This window comes from Platichthys flesus, chromosome 19, assembly GCF_949316205.1.
Source record: "Platichthys flesus chromosome 19, fPlaFle2.1, whole genome shotgun sequence".
Lineage (NCBI taxonomy): Eukaryota > Metazoa > Chordata > Actinopteri > Pleuronectiformes > Pleuronectidae > Platichthys > Platichthys flesus.
Genome location: NC_084963.1, coordinates 20,068,038 through 20,085,622, shown reverse-complemented (window position 1 = coordinate 20,085,622; position 17,585 = coordinate 20,068,038). Strand labels below are relative to the sequence as shown.

Below are 17,585 nucleotides of genomic sequence, written 5' to 3'. Positions count from 1 at the left end.
CATCTGTAATGCACAACTTTATTTCTAGCGACAAAAACCAGCAAGTATTTCAGTTGCTGCATTTCATTCAGTATACCTTGTTCAGAATATCACATCAACACAGGGAACCAAGGTTTTGGTAAAGAGGAGTTTAATTTATAGGAACTGACTATCATCATGCTGCTATTACATTAAATTAAATTGTGCAGTATTTGTTATTATGTTGAATTTCATTTAAAACAATAATAAACAGACAAATTAATTTACATGACATTTGTTTACAGTGCGGGAGTTATACTCTAAAAGACCGCGTCACACTCGCGCTGTGGGTTTTACGCGGTGTCCTTGCTGCCGGTCTACGGGGAGTATAGAGTGAGCGGACGGACGGAAGTTGCATCCGCGCAGGACATCATTTCCTATGGGAACACACGAGCAAAACGATGACGGAAGCGACACTGATGGGATTGGTCCCAGAATTTCCTCGTGGTAAACTCTTTAGCTTGGGGGGGGTCGAACAACAAAACAGCAAACACAAAACACCTGAAGGGAACAACCTAAATTTAACCACTGAAATTAAAGGAACCAAAAGACATGTTCTTAACCTGACTCCTCATCGAGAAACAGGAGAAAACATGGGTTCAACTCAAATGATACACACCCCCCATACCGGGCTGGGACATCAACAACAGATATTAAGACACTTTTCAAGTGTAACGGGGTCAATTTTTAATACAGTTTTATAGACTCAGGGATTAAAGCAAAAAAAAATCATCTGACTGAAAAAAAAAATCGGCACTCACTTTGGGTCGTGGCTGCTTACCGCCTCGATATTTGAACTTCACGTAGTCCATTATCACTTACTAGTTTAAAGCTAGGGCATAAAACCAATATTTTTTTGCAAGACTTCACCATTCGTGTTAATGGGCTATAAATGACAAAACGTCTGCACAAGTTGTCAGAGCAAGCATTTATTTCCACAATGCTTTCAAGAACAATTATATTAAAGATAACAATGTTTGAACAAAACGGTGTAACACAAAAAGATAACTTAAAACTTAAAAGATAACAGTACTAAATAAGTTAAAACACTGAGACCCAAGAAGAGAAAATGAAAAGGTCTACTTCTTTGGCCTTTTAGTGGTGAATCCAAAGTCATCTAACTTCAGGACACCTGATGCCCGTTTCTGGGGAGGTTTTTTTGGCCCAGGAGGAGAGGAAAAGGGTTTTCCTGCAGGTGTGGCTTTAAATGAGCCAGAGGAGGAGGAGGAAGAGGGAATTCCAACAGAAGTGCCTTTTGAGGAGGAGGTTCCTGCAGGAGTTACTTTTGAAGAGAGGGGTTTTCCTGCAGGGTTAGAGGAGGAGGAGGTTCTAGCAGGAGTGCTTTTTGAGGAGCTGGGTTTTCCTGCAGGGGTAGATAAGGAGGAAGAGGAGGAGGAGGTTCCTGCAGCAGTTCCTTTTGAGGAGAGGGGTTTTCCTGCAGGGGTAGAGGAGGAGGAGGAGGTGGAGGGGGTTCTAGCAGGCGTGCTTTTTGAGGAGAGGGGTTTTCCTGCAGGGGAAGAGGTGGAGGAGGAGGAGGTTCCTGCAGTAGTGCCTTTTAAGGATTTTCCTGCAGGGGTAGCTTTTCCAGATGATGAAGATGGGAAGTGGCCTGCAGGGGTAGCTTTTCTGGATGTGAAAGATGGGAGGTGGCCTGCAGGGGTAGCTTTTCCAGATGAGGGAGATGAGGAAGAGGAGGAGGGGGGGTGGCCTGCAGGGGTAGCTCCTCTGGTTTTGGAGGATAAAGGGTGGGAAGATTTGGTTGCACACATGGCTCTTCTTGAGCTGTATGAGTGGGAGGCTCTAGTGGAGGAGGAGGAGTGTCTGGCAGCAGAAGTAGATGAAGATGATGAAGAGGTGGAAGCTTTTTTCACCTTCTTCGCCCTCACTGCTGAGAGGACTTTTAATGCTTCCCTGATTTTCCGATCCTTCTCTTCATTCATTTTCTCTTTCTTCTTCTCAAGATGGCATTTGTACCGGTGAAATGATGAGAGACACAAACTCCTCATTGCAGCACTAATTGTCATCTTAGAGGCTGTTTGTTCTGCTGCCTTCAGGTGTGTTTTGATCACAGCCAAGCCTTCATAGGTCTCAATGTTTATTCTGGTCCTATCCTTCTCAATGATATCATCCATTATATTGAATGAACCTTCAACGAGAGGGCCAGTAAACAAAGAGAGCAGTGCCCTCACCAATTTGCCCAAGACAGGAAATCTGATTGAGCCTTCTGGTGTCTTCATTACAAAGATTTCCCTCCACCAGTCAGCATCAATACGTGCAGAATTCTCATCAAAACCTTTGGCCTTGTCCTCCAGATCCAGGTGAGTCTGGTAGGCCCTCACCTCTTCATCCAGCTCGCCCAGTTCATTAGTGGTGATGACATTTGGCAGAGCCTTGGCCAAGTGCTAAATGCAGTAAGCACGTTTTGGTCCTGGATCAACGAAGGTGACAGTGCAGACAAAGAGGAAATGATGACGTTGCTCAAGGGGAGGTTTTTTATCAGGAATGCAGCTGCCTTGATGTAGCCCTCTCTGAGTGAGGTGTATAACTCCTTCACCCAAGGTTTCTTCTCCACTCTGGCCTTGTTGACTACACAATGGCTGAATTTCCCAACCGACAACAATTTATCTGGATACTGCAGGTCTTTGTTCTGTATATCCAGATTAATCAAGCTCTTCACATCCAAAGGGATGGCATCGGGCTTCATAAACTTGGAGAGAACGTCTCTCACCAGCAGCACCATTTCGACATGCAGAACATGAAGCATAGGCTTTTCATACTGCAGTTTTTTGAGGAAGACCTGGAAGGATGGGAGTATACCTCTGTATAGGTCTATAATGGCTGTGAGCTTACTGAACTCTGTGAAAAGTACACAGATTATTGTCTTCCTGTCACTATTTACATCGGTTTGACCCTTTGTTGATTTGGCAAGTTGTTGATGTAGTACACCCATCCTAGCCTTTTCCTCAGCTGTAACCCCATGCTTCTGCAGAACCTGGTTGATGGGCAATCTGTAAAAAATTTAAATACAAACATAGGACATACATAAGACTAAGAGGAGTAAGCAGAGTAAATGCAATTATTGCATTTGATCTGACTTTAAATTTAATTTAACACATTTGATGAAGAAAATATTGAAAGGAAAGACTAGACTACTGGCATCTCACCTGTATTTGCGCTGATCATGGGGTGACAGGAAGCTGAAATAGTGTGCAATCAGTGGATCCACTAGCTCCCTTATCCTGTTGCACACCTCCAGCATCTGAAGGAACCTGCTGCTGATGGGGCGGATCAGGCTCTTGTTCTTCATGTGTAGAAGAGATTGAAACTCTCCAAACAGCTCCTTCTGCTTTGGAAACTTTTCAATGTCATAATACACATCCGTACAGAATTCTTCAACACAACTCTTTAATGGATTCAAAAGGGCCTTGGCAGAATTTGACACCATATGCACCGTGTCTCCACTGATGTCAAGGAGTGCATCGTTTTCTTTCCTGATCTGGGTCTCCACTCCAGATCGCTTTCCTCTCATGACGCTGCAGTTGTCAAGCAAAACAGACATGACCTGATCCCAGTTCAAATTGTATGAGTTGAGGATTTCTTCGATTGCATTTTTGAGGGTTGAGGCATCTGCAATGTTGACTTTCCTTGATCCAAAATGCTGGGTCACAACTTTACCCAAATCCTCATCAAAGAACCGTACAAGCACATTTAAAATCTTGTCCATATTAACATTAGTTGCCTCATCTGCATTCAAAGAGAACATCTTTGTTTGTAGCGTCATGGACAACTCTGTTTTGCAATAGGCTGCAATGCCATGTGTGCACAAGTAGGAGGCGTGTGCGTTGCACAATGACAGCCTGGAGAGTGTGCTCTGGTCTTCTGCAACTGATCGAATCAGGTTGACAAGGGGCTGTGATATGGTCAGGGACAGGTCATGCTCTGCTATGAAAGAGCAAATTCGCACTTTCTGCGTGCAGACACGATCAGCCATGGAGGGACCTACTTCTGTTGTGGTGACTGCAGCACCAGGCAATGATGATGTGTGCCGAAGAGCTCTAACATTAGCCTTATGGCTAGCTTCAGACTGATGGCGTGAAAGGACTTTCTTGCCATTGCTCCCATACACTATTTTTTTATGGCACACCACACAAAAGCAAACTCCTGGCATTTTCATTTTTTTGCACATTCGCATACCCAAGCCCACCTCCACTTATTTTTTTACCGTTTTATCGATTTCCGACACATCAGTGCCTTCCTTCAGTAGAAGGGCGTCCATGCTGCCAAAACCGAAAGCAAAGTGACTGCTGCTTTGATAGCAGTGGCGGCCTTTCCACAGGCGGTATAGGCGGCCGCCTGGAGCGCCATCTAGAGGGGGAGCGCCAAATAATGCGCCCCCCAAAAAACAAAACAATTATAATTTTTTATTTTTTTCCCGGGCGCGTATTTTGGCGCCCGTTCTATATCTCCAACCAATATTTTGACATTAAAAAATAAATCTAAAAGTAAGGTAAAATGAGCCAAAAATCGAAAACGGAGGGGTGTGTTCTTCATTGGTGTTGTCGGAACATGCGGCGTGCATGAGTAGACGGGCCGGATTACTGAACTCATCAATTTGCTCTCCTTACCGTTGTGAAGACAGGTGTAAGTATGACAATGTTTGGATGTGCTCCAAAATCCAGGCCGAGTATAATTTTAAATAGTTCATATGTTTAAAAGTAGGCTAAACCAAATTGTATTAAGCAATATTTGCAATATTATTTTGGCCAACACACATGTTGCGTAAATGTTCGTTAAAGACTGCATGAAAGTTGCAGTTATCTGATTTGCGTTGGTTCACACATTCCAACAAATATGCCTAGATATAGGCTCATAATGCACTGACAGTAACAACATGGATAACTTCGATTTTTACTTGCTTCTTGATTTTCATTGCACAGAATACAAAACGAGAGAGAAGAAGGATAAATGGCTTTCGGATCAGTCCGCGCAATTGCGTTTTTGTAAATATAGCCAGTGTTGGGGAGTAACAGAATACATGTACCGGCGTTACGTATTTAGAATACAAATTATGAGTAACTGTATTCCGTTACGGTTACAAATTAAATAGATGGTATTCAGAATACAGTTACATTGTTGAAATCAGTGGATTACATGACGGTACTTCTCTGTTTCACGAGTTTATTCACTCTCTCGTAAATCCACCGGCGGCAAAGCCCCCAGGAAGCAACTGGAGACCAGGGCTGCCGTAAGAGCGCCCCGGCCCCCGTCGGCGTGAAGAAGCCTCACCGCTACCGGCCCGGGACCGTTACAGGCCCGGGACCGTGGCTCTGAGAGAGTTCCGTCGCTACCAGAAATCTACGGAGCTGCTGATCCGCAAGCTGCCCTTCCAGCGCCTGGTGAGAGAAGACCGACCTGCACTCCCAGAGCTCCGCTGTCATGACTCTGCAGGAGGCCAGCGAGGCTGATGCCGGGTTCACACCGGACGGTGAGGCGCCGGGCAGCGCTAATATCACCCGTTGACCCAGTAGTATAAAAGCATATGGTCACTTGTTGCTCCAACATTAACTGCAACAGCGTCCTAATTTAATGTCATCCATATTCAAGAACTTCTCCGCTGTTTGCTCCGTTCAATGTCGGGTGTCGAGGGTAAAACTCCAGGACAACAGAAGGGGAATACAAACTATGGGATGCATACTTTATCATTTATATCATATAAAATATGTCATCAATATCGTTTAAAATCATTTTTCAGTGTGTTTACTGGCGCGATACGCTCGCGTCAAGCGCAAACAAAAATTGACTCGACGCCGAAACAATCGCTGCACGGCGCGAGGCAGCCTTGGCGCAGCGCGACCCCTCAGCCTCCGGTGGGACCCGCACAGAGCTGGGAGTGGATGGGAGCCGGACATCCAGCTGGCCCGCCGCATCGGCGGAGAGAGAGTTTAAACTGCTGCTGCTCCACTGACAATAACAACGCTGCAATCCTAAACTTAAAAACTGTAATACAAACCGGAAGTATTCCAAGTATTCAGAATACGTTACTCAGATTAGTTAATGTAATGGAATACGTTACAGATTACATTTTTAGGCATGTATTCTGTATTCTGTAACGAAATACGTTTTGAAAGTGTCCTTCCCAACACTGAATATAGCCTATAGGCATATAAACGTCGGTTCGTCTTTCTTTCTTTGATACTTTAATTGTAAGCCTTTTCTCACGCTTCTGCTCCTTTTTCAATAATTCTCTACATCGTGTAGGTCCAGGCCAAACGAAAAGGAGAGCATTTTAAGACGTCTGTTGATTTAGAACTTTTTATTTAATTATTTCTGTATCTGCCGAAGATGATTGATACACCGGTGGCCATGACTGATCAAAGCGAAACACAATATGGTCTATCTGTTCAAACAGTCATTTTTTGCCACAACTCAACTTAATCTGAAACACTAGCTAAATTGCCAAACACAAGAAAACCAAGCACAACGCATGGGGATTTATTTCCAATGCTCTGCCAACGCATGGATTTTTTTTTTAAATGCCGCGTCAACTTATCCATTCAAACATGAGAAAGACGCAAGGCATGGTTCACAAACAAAAGGTTAAAAAAATCACAGCTGATTGGTGAAGTTATGCAAATCATATCAGTGTTACACTGCATCGATCTAATTTTTAGCCTTATGCGTGTACAGCAGGATGATGTGTGCTGATGATGTGAGGTGATGACATGCGCTGCAGGATGATGTGCGGCGTGATGATGTGCGGCGTGATGATGTGCGCCGTAGGATGATGTGCGCTACAAGATGATGTGCCGATGATGTGAGGTGATGACATGCGCTGCAGGATGATGTGTGGCGTTATGATGTGCGCCAGGATGATGTGCGCTGTAGGATGATGTGCGCAGCAGGATGATGTGCGGCGTGATGATGTGCGCCACAGGATGAAGTGCGCTGTAGTCGATGATGATGTGCACCGTAGGATATTGTGCGCCAAGAGGATGTGCGCCGATGATGTGAGGTGATGACAATATCAATCAAATTTAATCAATCAAGTTTTATTTGTACAGCCCATATTCACAAATTACAATTCATCTCATAGGGCTTTAACAGGGTGTGACATCCTCTGTCCTTAACCCTCAGCAAGAGTAAGGAAAAACTACAAAAAACCCTTTTAACAGGGTAAAAATATGTAGAAACCTCAGAGAGAGCCACATGTGAGGGATCCCTCTCCCAGGACGGACAGAAGTGCAATAGATGCCACGTGCAGGACAACATCATCAATAATCAATGTCTCTAGCAGCATTGATGAGGGTAGACATCCCGAAGGACAACCCCAACATGACATGCCAAGCAGTCCCGCTGCAAGCACAGTCCATGCTCAGCAACCATCTAGACCACGATCCACCATCCAGACCAGACGCCACTCCAGACCTCAGTCACCGTGCATCGCCGCCCACCAGGAGGACCCATCACAAGCCACCACCGCGGTCCTGGTCCACCGCCCGTGCCCAATGCCAACGCGACACAGGGTCCGCCACCAGCACCACGATCAGCCCACATGACTCAGAATCTGCCACACTGGATCCAACACCGCGACCCCCGGTGCGCGATCCACAAACCGTAATCCATGGTGCGGCCACAGAGGCCCTGGATCTGCGGCTGATAAAGCAAAGGGATTCCGGGGAAGGGGGATAGGGATGGAGAAGAGGAAGGAGAAGCTGGAAAGAGAAGCTCCGTGTGTCATGTGTCACAAAATAGAACAAGTAACGTTCTGGCGCACTAATTAGCTCTAACTATAAGCTTTATCGAACTGAAAGTGGTAGATTATTCCACAGCCGAGGGGCTTGATGGCTAAAAGCTCTGGCTCCTACTCTACTTTTAGAGAATTTAGGGACGACAAGTAGGCTTGAATTCTGGGAGCGGAGTGCTCTAGTGGGTTTATAAGGTATTAACAGCTCCTTAAGGTATAAAGGCGCTATATTATTAAGGGCCTTGAAGGTGAGGAGGAGAATTTTAAATTCTATTCTAGATTTAACTGGAAGCCAGTGTAGCGATGCTAATATTGGAGAAATGTGCTCTCTTCTCTTTGTTCTCGTCAGGACACGTGCTGCATGAATTACAATAGTCCAGTCTCGATGTAACAAAGGCGTGGACTAGTTTTTTTCTGCATCTTTTTGTGAAAGGAAAAGCGGTCCTAGAAATTTGTTTTAAGTGACTATTAAAGGATAAATCAGGATCCAAGATCACTCCCAAGTTCCTGACTGTTTCATTGGAAGCAAGGCCAATGTCGTCTAGCGCAGCTATATCATTAGATAATGCATCTCTAAGATGTTTGGGGCCAAGTATTATAACCTCTGTTTTGTCTGAGTTTAATAAGAGAAAATTGCGGGTCATCCAGGTTTTTATGTCCTTCAGACATGTTCGAAGTTTAGTTAATTGATTACTTTGTTCAGGTTTTATTGACAAATATAACTGGGTGTCATCCGCATAGCAGTGGAAGTTTACCGAGTGTGTCCTGATAATGTTTCCTAGTGGAAGCATATATAATGAGAATAAAATTGGGCCGAGCACAGAGCCCTGTGGAACACCATGATTAACTTTGGTGCGCACAGATGACTCATCATTAATTTGCACAAATTTGGAGCGATCAGAAAAATACGATTTAAACCAGTTAAGGGCGGTTCCATTAATGTTAATTAACTGTTTTAGTCTTTGTAATAAAATTTGATGGTCAATTGTGTCGAATGCTGCACTGAGATCTAACAGAACGAGGACTGACACAAGTCCCTGATCTGAGGCTATTAAAAGGTCATTAGTGACTTTTGCCAAGGCTGTCTCTGTACTGTGATTGGCTCTAAACCCCGATTGAAAGTCTTCATATATATTATTTTCCTGGAGAAACTCACACAGCTGATTGGCTACCACTTTTTTTAAGATTTTAGAAATGCAGGGGAGGTTAGATATTGGTCTGTAATGTGATGACAGCTATTTTAAAAGACTGTGGTACATAACCTGATGATAATGACAGATTGATAATGTTAAGTATCGAACTATCAATTAGGGGCAGAATTTCTTTAAGTAATTTGGTAGGAATGGGATCTAAGATACAGGTTGTTGGTTAAGAACCTGAGATTAATTTGGTAAACTGATCACGGGTGATCAGAGAGAAGCTGTCTAAGTAATGGGTAGGATTCTCAGCCGTTTCTGAGATCTCTGTTGTTGGGAGGGTATTAGTGCCAATTGAGGGCAGGAGATGGTTGATTTTATTTCTAATAGTTTGAATTTTATCATTAAAAAAGGTCATAAAGATATTGCTATTTAAGGATTGAGGAATACTGGGTTCTGTGGAGGTGTGACTCTCTGTCAGCCTGGCTACAGTGCTGAAGAGAAACCTGGGGTTGTTTTTATTCTCTTCTATTAGTTTTGAATAGTAGGCGGCTCTTGCTTTGTGGAGAGCCTTTTTATATTCGTGTGTGCAAGATGATGTTTGGTGTGATGATTTGCGCCAGGATGATGTGCGCCGCAGGATGATGTGCACGCAGGCATGATGATGTGTGCTGCAGGATGAAGTCCGCTGTAGGATGATGTGCGCAGCAGGGTGATGTGCGCCGATGATGTGAGGTGATGATGATGGTATGCGCCGCAGGATGATGTGCGGCATGATGATGTGCGCCACAGGATGCCGCAGGATGATGTGCGAGCAGGCATGATGATGTGCGCCGCATCAAGAGCGCTGTAGGATGATGTGCCCCGATGTGCGCAACAGGATGATGTGAGCTGCAGGATGATGTGAGCTGCAGGATAAAGTGCGCCACAGGATCATGTGCGCCGCAGGCTGATGTGCGCAGCACAATGATTTGCGCCGCAGGATGATGTGCGCTGCAGGACGATGTGCGCTGTATGATGTGCACCGCAGGACATATCATGCAGGATGAAGTGCGCGGCAGGATGATGTGAGGTGATTATGATATGTGGTGTTGATGATATGCGCTGCAGGATGATGTGTACAGCAGGATGATGTGTGCCGATGATGTGAGGTGATGACATGCGCCGCAGGATGATGTGGATCTGTAGTCGATGATGTGCGCCGTAGGATGATGTGCGCCAAGAGGATGTGCGCCAATGATGTGAGGTGATGACGATATGCGCGCAAGATGATGTTTGGCGTGATGATATGCGCCAGGATGATGTGCGCCAGTGAAGTGAGGTAATGATATATGCGCTGCAGTATGATCTGTGCCGCAGGATGATCTGCGCCGCAGGATGATGTGCGCGCAGGCACAAGTGCGCTGATGATATGAGCGGCAGGATGATGTGCAGCGCAGGATGATGTGCGCCGATGTGCGCCACAGGACGATGTGCGCTGCAGGATGAAGTGCGCCACAGGATGAAGTGCGCTGCAGGATGATGTGTGCTGCAGGATGATGTGCGCGATGATTTAGGCCGCTAGATTAGTGCTCCAGGATGAAGTGCGCCGCAGGATCATGTGCGCTGCATGATGATGTGCTCCGCAGGATGATGTGCACAGCAGAATGATGTGCGCTGCAGGATGAAGTGCGCCAGGATGAAGTGCGCCACAGGATCATGTGCGCCGCAGGATGATGTGCGCTGCATGATGATGTGCTCTGCAGGATGATTGCACAGCAGAATGATGTGCGCTGCACGATGATGTGCGCTGCAGGATGATATGAAGGGCAGGATGATGTGCGGCGCAGGATGATGTGCGGAGATGTGCGTCGCAGGATGATGTGCGCTGCAGGATGAAGTGCGCCGCACGATGATGTGTGCTGTAGGATGATATGAGGGGCACGATGATGTGAGCCGCAGGATAAAGTGCGCTGCAGGAAGATGTGTCCTGCAGGATGATGTGCTTCACACGATGATGTAGGCCACTAGATTAGTGCGCCGCAGGATGTAGTGCGCCGCAGGATGATGAGCTGAGACCAATGATGTGAGATGCGCTGCAGGATGATGTGCAGGATGAAGTGCGCTACACAATGATTTGCCCGCACGATGATGTGTGCCGCACAATGATGTGCGCTGCAGGATGAGGTTTGCTGCACTATGAGGTGCGCCGCAGGATGAAGAGTGTGGCAGGATGATGTGAGGTGATTATGATATGTGGTGATGATGATATGCGCTGCAGGATGATGTGTACAGCAGGATGATGTGTGCCGATGATGTGAGGTGATGACATGCGCCGCAGGATGATGTGCGGCGTGATGATGTGCGCCAGGATGATGTGCGCCGGTGATGTGAGGTAATGATGATTTGCGCAAAAGGATGAAGTGCGCTGCAGGAAGATGTGTCCTGCAGGATGATGTCCGCCGCAGGCATGATGATGTGCGCCGCAGGATCAAGTGCGCTGTAGGATGATGTGCGCCGATGTGCGCAACAGGATGATGTGAGCTGCAGGATGATGTGAGCTGCAGGATAAAGTGCGCCACAGGATCATGTGCGGCGCAGGCTGATGTGCGCCGGTGATGTGAGGTAATGATGATGTCCGCTGCAGGATGATGTGCGCAGGCATGATGATGTGCGCTGCAGGATGAAGTGTCCTGCAGGATGATGTGCTTCACACGATGATGTAGGACACTAGATTAGTGCGCCGCAGGATGTAGTGCGCCGCAGGATGATGAGCTGAGAACAATGATGTGAGATGCGCTGCAGGATGATGTGCAGGATGAAGTGCGCCACACGATGATTTGCCCGCACGATGATGTGCGCCGCACAATGATGTGCTCTGCAGGATGAGGTTTGCTGCACTATGAGGTGCGCCGCAGGATGAAGTGCGCGACAGGATGATGTGAGGTGATTATGATATGTGGTGATGATGATATGCGCTGCAGGATGATGTGTACAGCAGGATGAGGTGTGCCGATGATGTGAGGTGATAACATGCGCCGCAGGATGATGTGCGCCAGGATGATGTGCGCCGGTGATGTGAGGTAATGATGATGTGCGCCAAAGGATGAAGTGCGCTGTAGGATGATGTGCGCTGCAGGATGATGTCCGCCGCAGGATGATGTGCGCCATGATGATGTGCGCTGCAGGATGAAGTGCGCTGTAGGATGATGTGTGCAGCAGGATGATGTGCGTGCAGGCATGATGATGTGCGCCGCAGGATCAAGTGCGCTGTAGGATGATGTGCGCCGATGTGCGCAACAGGATGATGTGAGCTGCAGGATGATGTGTGCAGCAGGATGATGTGCAAAACTATGGACTTCCACGAAAAATCCTGCACAGATGCAAATTACTGCTGCCAAACAGAAAACTAAACACATAAGTAGGAGAACCCGCAGTTACAGTGACGTTTGTGTAGTCATTAATCTAAATCGTCAAATTAAAGTTTCAGTATAACTGTGGCTAAGCGCTAAATCTTGATGAGCTGAATCAGTTTCACACACCTTCTTCTCGTGGGGGTCTCGGATCACACTGGGACTCTTTAGGTCTTGTGGTGTCGGTCCTTTACGTATCTTGTATTTGAGTTTGCTCTTGAAAGGCAGCGCCTTGTGGAGCTCCCTCGGGTGGTGCAGGGGGTTTGAAGTGTCTTTGGGCTCGAACAACCGGCTGAGGGGAAAAGGACAAAAGTTTTCGAACCAGAAACTTCTTGTAGTGAGGTGACAGCGCTAATCACTGTATCACCGTGCCACCCTGTCCACACAGTCAAGAACCCCAGATATTCAGTTTACTGTCATATAAAAGAACCAAGCTGTAGCAAGTAAAGACTCTTAATTCTTCCTTGATGCATCACATCAGTGGTTTACACATCATCAGACTACCTTGTACAGAGAGTCAGCGTTGGGTTTGTTGCGGATCTCCATGTCATATTTTATCTGACCCAGGGTCCTCATGCCCGCCCAGCCGTCCTTCTGACCAACAGGCAGCAGCAGAGAGGTGTCGGGGTTGTAGAGCTGAGGAACAGTGACTGGATACCAGGAGCGCAGGAACACAATGTCTGCACAACAGAGTCACACACAAACATAGTAATAAACACATAGTGTCTGATTAGTTGTTAATTCTTTGCCGCATGTCCACGAAATAGAGACAAACAGGTGTTTATAATGATGGAGATTACAGGTACAAGAATTAAAGAGATACAAGAATTAAGAATTACAGGTACAAGACAACAAGGAAGTAGCTTTTTAAAAAAACAATAAAAATCTATCTTTTGCCTTTTATCGAATTACTTATCGGTTAATTAAAAAGATCCACATATTAATTTATCATAAAATATTGCAATTGTAAACTTCAAAAGGAAAAAAACAAAAATCAAACTGAAAAGTATGACATTCAAATGTTCTGCACCATTCCATCAGATGGGAATATTCTACATATCTTGAGCATCATTTTATTCACATTTCCCCAAAATTCAGCCTCACAGGTTTAGTTTATTCAGAAACAATAGGACCACCTGTTTAAAATAAGATATAAATACAAGTCAAACAGTCGCTTACCACTCATGAGCAGACGGTCCTCGAACGTGGCTCTGTAAGCTCCTTAAGGTGTTGACAACGCCTTCTTGATCTGACCTCTGACCCCTGACACTGTCCACACAGAAGCACCTTCAAATTTAGCGACCTCCAGCAATGTATTGAACATGCCCTGTGAACAGAGAGAGAGAGATCAGTGAAGGTAAATGGTTAAATACAACACGTCTGCTTCTTCATGCTTCACTGTCTCATCATTTCTACAAGCAACCAAAACCATGCTGCCTCACAACAAAACATAATGTATGTTTGCTTTATCGCGTATGCTATTATTGTGACATGTTTGTCTTACTTAACCATGTACTTAAACCTGGACAAAAAAAAAAAAAAATTATTATGATGCAGATAACCCAGAGTCACTCCAGTTCATTAAGAAGGAATTCAATCTCAAAGAATGTTTCTGGAGCAAAATATCTCTCTAATCTGGATTGGGAGATTATTGATTCATCAGTCTTTAAAACTAAATGTTTTTCACATTTATGCTGAGAACCACGTGATAAATGGAGTTTCTTTACCTTAATGAAGCTTGTGTTCTTAAAGATTTTGTAGGGTTAACCAATGAGTTTCAGAAGCTTCTTCACTACAGTCACTGATTTATCCAGATCCAGGTTCACTCCTGTGGCTGCAATACGGAAATTAGCCTGCAGGGGAAACGCATAATACTTGCTCAAAAACTCTATAAATTCTATGAGAAATGATACGTATAGATGTTCAAATAAAAAAACACCACAACATTCTGATATTAAGAAGAATGATTCCTATTTTCAAAAAATAACCATCAGGTCACAGTGAAGGTGGCAATGTTCTCACGTGTGTTACAACTATAATTCAAATGAGGTTATTCTCTAATATTTGAACTGTACCAAGTGATTTAGTGACTTACTTTAACTCCTGCTACTGTCTGCGGAGCGAGGAAACCGGTGCTCTGTGGTGTGATGGGACCTTCAATGAGACACAAGAAAACAAAATCATGGTCATTATCATACAAGGGATAATCTTTAACAGGAATCAAAATAAAAGACTTGTTTTAGGGTCTGGAATTTCCATGTAATTGATATAACTAATTCTAATGAACCACAGGTCTAACACGTTTCAGCTGATTGAAGTTATGTGAATGGATAAAGACAGGAAAGTACATGAACAAATTAAGGTTCATTTAGATTCAAATCTCACTCATCACAATACACAAACAGTCGCCAGTGCTTTAACTGCATCTCCCCCCAGATGGAGGCTCCACAGTGCATGTGCTTCGGTGTGTATTTGAGCAGGCGGTTGCGTCCGTCGTGATCTTCAATGTGGTAGAGGGGGATGGTCTGGAAGCGCCTCCATACCAAGAACAGGATGAGGGGGTCCTGTGTCTTCAGGAAGCGCTTATACCAGCTGCGTTTCTTTAGTCGCAACTGACACACACAAGCACAGGTGGACAATCAATGGAAACGTATGTATAGCCAAACTGGCTTAAAAAATTCAGATAATTCCAGACTATCAAATAAAATGCATGAACCATAAGACCCATTTTTTAAATTTGTTTGATGTATAAGCGTCCAAATGGTCCAAATGTTTTCACAGCCAGCAATTATATATTAAGGGACTTCAAATCTTTGAAGATAATTCATGACTATCACCTTAATATTGATGAGTGCAGCTTTAAATAAACCCAAACTTGGTTAATTTAGAGTGTCAACAATTTCATAGCACAATTAGTGATGTGCAAACCACTGCACGTACCTGCAGGTATCCTATGTTGCCTTCACTGGAGCCCAGACCTCCGAGGATGATGGGGTAATGGGGATCGAAGTTGTTGACAATTTCACAGGGGAGGGAGTAGATTTCTAATCTGACGTACTTTCCTGGCCTGAAGCCTTCGTACTGCACTCGGGTCAATCAATCAATCAAATTTTATTTGTATAGCCCATATTCACAAATTACAATTCATCTCATAGGGCTTTAACAGGGTGTGACATCCTCTGTCCTTAACCCTCAGCAAGAGTAAGGAAAAACTACTAAAAACCCTTTTAACAGGGTAAAAATATGTAGAAACCTCAGAGAGAGCCACATGTGAGGGATCCCTCTCCCAGGACGGACAGAAATGCAATAGATGCCACGTGCAGGAGAACATCATCAATAATCGAAGTCTCTAGCAGCATTTGATGAGGGTAGACATCCCGAAGGACAACCCAAACATGACATGCCAAGCAGTCCCACTGCAAGCACAGTCGGGTGTCATCGTCCACATCCTCAAACTCTGCCCTTTTCAGATGAGATAATAAGATAAACATACAAACAGACACATGGTTAAATGATAAATCACATACCTATTAAGACAGTAACAGTAACTGACAGATAATAAAAAGCATCTCAGTGTAGCAAGTGATGATACCTCAGCCTGTTTCTGCAGCTCCTCCTTCAGGTCATCAAAGTAAGTCGCGTCTTCATCATCATATTCTGCATTAAATCGCTCTTTCAGTCTGCGTTTCTTTTCCAGGCGCTTGTTCTTCAGGAGCTCAGCATCATCGACCCTCACCAGACTCTCCTCAGCTTCATCCTCCTACTCTTCCTCCTCACCATTCTGTTAGTCATAAAGTACACATGAAAGAATTTCATCAAACTGGGAAAAAAGGTATTTGTGAGATTCCAGTGGCTGGAAACCATTTGTTTTTACATTCTAGAAATGTAATAGTAAATTGTAGCTACTTAGACACAGTATGTTCCACACTCTATCAAGGTTCTAAGTAAAATAGTAAATTAAATCACTTCTATGTAGGATTCAAAAGATGAACTGATATACTTTCAGTTTGAGGGTTAACATCCACATCCACTCGATAACCTTATATACATAGAACCAAGAAAAAGACTCGAATTCCTCAAGTGTTGCTTGATGTGGCTGTAAACAGCCTCTAACGTTTTTACAGCTGAAAATCCTCTCAGTCAGTGTCTCATGTAATGTCAAGCAGCACAGCCTTGTAAAGCACAGCTCATTTTCCTAAGGCAAGTCTGAGATACTTTTCCCTTATGTAAATTTACAATATAAGGGCATTATATTACAATAACACATTAGTTACAGTAAGTTCAGAGAGGTTGGGTGTGGGAGGACCGATTATTGTGGCAGCAATATGGGACATATTTTTCAATTAGATTTGTATAGTGTCAATCATAACACACATTATCTAAGGCACAAAGTAAGGTCGAGACCTTAAAATATTATAGAGAAACTTGAGAGTTCCCACATTGAGCAGCACTTCGGCAACTGTGGAGAGAAACAGCTCCCTCATTAACTGGAAGAAACATCCGCCAGAGCTAGACTCAGTGTGGGCGGCCATCTGCCTCAGCCGGGTTATGCGCGTTAGTTTTGTCTGGTTTGTTACAGAGAGCATGGTAAAGAAACATGATGGTTTGGATGATAGTGTTGTACAATTGCAAGACGAGTTGGGGAAAGATAGAGTGTATTATTGTCCAAGGTATTTTAAGTGTTCAACCATGGAACAGACCACTGGAACATTCGGTCTGTTTTAACACGGCAATGTTGATATGCAAACTAAACTAACCAAACAGAAATATAACAGCAGTGGTAAATTAGCTTAGTTTCAGATATTTAAAGGAAACTTGACATACATCAGCTTGATCCTGCTGCTCCTTTTGGCCTTTGTGGACTTTTCCCGTTTCCAAATCCTCAAAGTCGCCATATAGTTCCTCTATATAAAGCATAACAGAAGACGGTATGATGAGATATATGTGTTAGAAGCATCATCAACCCCTCGTGGTGAATCCTGTTGGGGAGCACCTACTTTGTCCTTACAATGACCTCTGCTGACTTTATACAATGGGCCACACAAAGAAAGTGTGCAGAAACTCTGGAGGCTCCGACTCAGACATTTGAGTTCCTGCATACCCAGTTCATTGCCTGTCTGAAAGCAGCTCAAGTGTAGTTAGTTGTGAGGCAACTTACCAAAGTGGTTTAGCATGAGATGAACTCACTACAAAGGCCTCTCCTGTCTGACAAGACAAAGTTCTTCCACGTCCCTGAGATCTAGATCATGATTGGGACATGAGGGAAACATGAATATTTAAATACATATATATATA

General features: G+C 44.5%; 2 protein-coding genes and 1 pseudogene across 8 annotated transcripts in view; 1 reads left to right on the top strand and 2 right to left on the bottom strand.

Moving 5' to 3' along the window:
• The window catches only part of LOC133974641 (uncharacterized), a 34,394-nt gene extending 16,936 nt beyond the window's left edge, over positions 1 to 17,458 (bottom strand). For all 7 annotated transcript variants that reach the window (XR_009924672.1, XR_009924678.1, XR_009924675.1 and 4 more), the window contains exons 1-9: positions 17,288 to 17,458; positions 17,115 to 17,194; positions 15,883 to 16,071; positions 15,231 to 15,752; positions 14,386 to 14,902; positions 14,018 to 14,143; positions 13,470 to 13,617; positions 12,795 to 12,970; positions 12,420 to 12,582 (exon numbers count right to left, since the gene is read on the bottom strand). The gene's annotated coding sequence lies outside the window, so the exon portion shown is untranslated. The remainder of the gene's footprint in view (positions 1 to 12,419; positions 12,583 to 12,794; positions 12,971 to 13,469; positions 13,618 to 14,017; positions 14,144 to 14,385; positions 14,903 to 15,230; positions 15,753 to 15,882; positions 16,072 to 17,114; positions 17,195 to 17,287) is intronic.
• Positions 114 to 5,330, bottom strand: LOC133974640 (uncharacterized). The gene is made up of 2 exons (XM_062412283.1): positions 3,183 to 5,330; positions 114 to 3,026 (listed from the first exon to the last, which is right to left on the bottom strand). The coding sequence occupies exons 1-2, from the start codon at positions 4,208 to 4,210 to the stop codon at positions 2,354 to 2,356; spliced, it is 1,701 nt and encodes a 566-aa protein (XP_062268267.1). The 5' UTR covers positions 4,211 to 5,330; the 3' UTR covers positions 114 to 2,353.
• LOC133974643 (histone H3-like) lies at positions 5,192 to 5,538 on the top strand (annotated as a pseudogene).
• Positions 17,459 to 17,585: the final 127 nt, after the last annotated feature.

What these genes read in the sequence shown, in the direction of transcription:
- LOC133974640 (XM_062412283.1), bottom strand. Translation starts at nt 4,210, where the DNA reads ATGCGAATGTGCAAAAAAATGAAAATGCCAGGAGTTTGCTTTTGTGTG. An exon ending in CATGATCAGCGCAAATACAG is followed by an intron (nt 3,027 to 3,182) that starts GTGAGATGCCAG and finishes AATTTTTTACAG; the next exon opens with ATTGCCCATCAACCAGGTTC.